The 2,014-nt window shown below is 34.6% G+C and overlaps 1 protein-coding gene across 1 annotated transcript; it reads left to right on the forward strand.

The window, feature by feature from the left end:
- The first annotated feature begins 351 nt into the window (after positions 1 to 351).
- Positions 352 to 1,709, forward strand: LOC145093103 (membrane-associated kinase regulator). The gene has a single exon (XM_079031150.1). The coding sequence runs from the start codon at positions 444 to 446 to the stop codon at positions 1,101 to 1,103; it is 660 nt and encodes a 219-aa protein (XP_078887276.1). The 5' UTR covers positions 352 to 443; the 3' UTR covers positions 1,104 to 1,709.
- The last annotated feature ends 305 nt before the right edge of the window (positions 1,710 to 2,014 follow it).

Consider the following 2,014-nt stretch of genomic DNA (forward strand, 5'->3'; position numbering starts at 1 on the left):
AAATTATTAAATGAATATAAGAAAACAAATATAATAATTCTTTTTTTAAATGGATAGGGACAAAAACAATAGAAACATTCAATTTTAAACCATGCATACATCACATTTTTTTGTATTAAAACCATATAATTTTGAGGAATACAATATTTTTATTTTATCTTAATTTTATACTTTGTTTGCATGTTTTGGAAAACAACATAACCATATTGCGTAATTTTGTCAAGTTTCTACCGAACTTTTGCTGATATTTAATTTTTATTATTATTTCTACTCGTACCATGGTACTAAAGTTAAGTGAGTTTGGGATTCCAGTACTTCAATTTACAAATTTAACCTTCAATTTTACATAATCCCAAAAAGTGACCCTTTCCTTTTTCCTAATTTATCAAACTCGTTTCAATGCCTCAACATGCTCTCACCGTTTCTCTGCGAATCTTTCAAAAATGGCGATAGAACTCTTCTCTGAAAATTCCGGCACCGGTGGTGGTGGCAACATGACAATGAGCCCTCGAATTTCTTTCTCCCATGATCTCTCCCAATCCGACACAGTCCCCGTCGAACAACTTCTCCGATCATTCTCCTCCTCCTCCTCCACCGTCGATTTCAATTTCTGCGTTCAACAAAATCCCAACAATCCCCACGCTTCCATGGCCGACGAGCTTTTCTCCAACGGAAAAATCATCCCAACCCAAATCAAACACCACCCACCACCACCACCACCACCACCGTCATCATTACCACCACAATCACCAGCTTCAAACTACAACCCGCTGCCGGCGGTGGAAGAGGAGCAACATAATTCATCGAAATCGTTTTGGGGATTTAAGAGAAGTAGTAGTTGTGGCAATGGATATGCTCGGAGTTTATGCCCGATTCCATTGTTATCTCGGAGCAATTCCGCCGGATCATCCACAAGTACAAAACGATCATCGTCTTCAAAAGAAGGTTCTACTCATAAACACCCTCATAATTCTCAGAAACCTCCACTGAGGAAAACGAGTTATAGCTATGGGAACAATAGCAACTCCAGTAATGGAGTTCGGGTCAATCCGGTTCTGAATTTGGGATTCGGATCTTTCTTCTCTAGTGGCAAGAAAAAATAACCAAATTTTCAACCATCCTAAGTTCCCTTTTGATTGCAAAAAGATTATTGGTTTCATAAAAATACATTGGATTTGTTTAATTGAATCTATAATAACTCATAAAAACCATGGTATGTTTTTATTGATTTTGTTGAAAACTTGGATGGTTTGAAATAATTTGTAAAAAGAATGTCTTTTTTTTTTCATGTGGATTTTAAAGGCTTTGAGCTTTTAGAAGTAATGATTGTATTAGTTGTTAATTAGTTTTGGATTATGTATAAGTGTAAGGATTAAATTAGAGTTAATTGGATGAAAAGACAGCACATTTGAGACCAAATGAAGGTTCCTTTTTCATGGAATTGGAGAGCATGTTCACATGCATTTGGGCTGTTTTCTTGATTAGAAAAGGCAAGACTTGCTTTCATGGGGTGGTTGTGTTTAGGTGTCATTTGGATGTATATGTTCGAAATTGTGTGATGTGGATTGGGTTTTGTTTGATTTTTTTTTTTTAATTTGTGTTTTTTTCTTGATGACAATGTAATCCAGTTTGTGGGGTTAGGGAATTTTGTTGTATGGTTTATTATTGTTGATGTTACGGCTTTGATTGATAAAAGTTTGGTTTGATTATGATAAGCGTTATTGATTTATTTGAATCTATTAAGTATTATTGAATTGAATTTGGATGGGGTATTGTTGGTGTAAATGACACAAAAGTTTACATTAGATATCACATGTCAGGCTATACGGTATGGTGTTAATACATCACATGTTAGGCTATACGGTATGGTGTTAATGCTTTATGATGATGTAACATTATCGTATAGTACCCCCTTAATATGTTATGTGCATGTGACCTTAGTGTCACATCCACAACTAAATATAAGTAGAGTCCATTTTCATAAAAAAATATATAAAAACATAAAATTCAATAC

The sequence above is a fragment of the Lactuca serriola genome, chromosome 3, assembly GCF_051521515.1.
Source record: "Lactuca serriola cultivar US96UC23 chromosome 3, Lser_US96UC23_V15, whole genome shotgun sequence".
Lineage (NCBI taxonomy): Eukaryota > Viridiplantae > Streptophyta > Magnoliopsida > Asterales > Asteraceae > Lactuca > Lactuca serriola.

Coding starts and splice junctions, on each gene's coding strand:
- LOC145093103 (XM_079031150.1), top strand. CDS start 444: ATGGCGATAGAACTCTTCTCTGAAAATTCCGGCACCGGTGGTGGTGGC.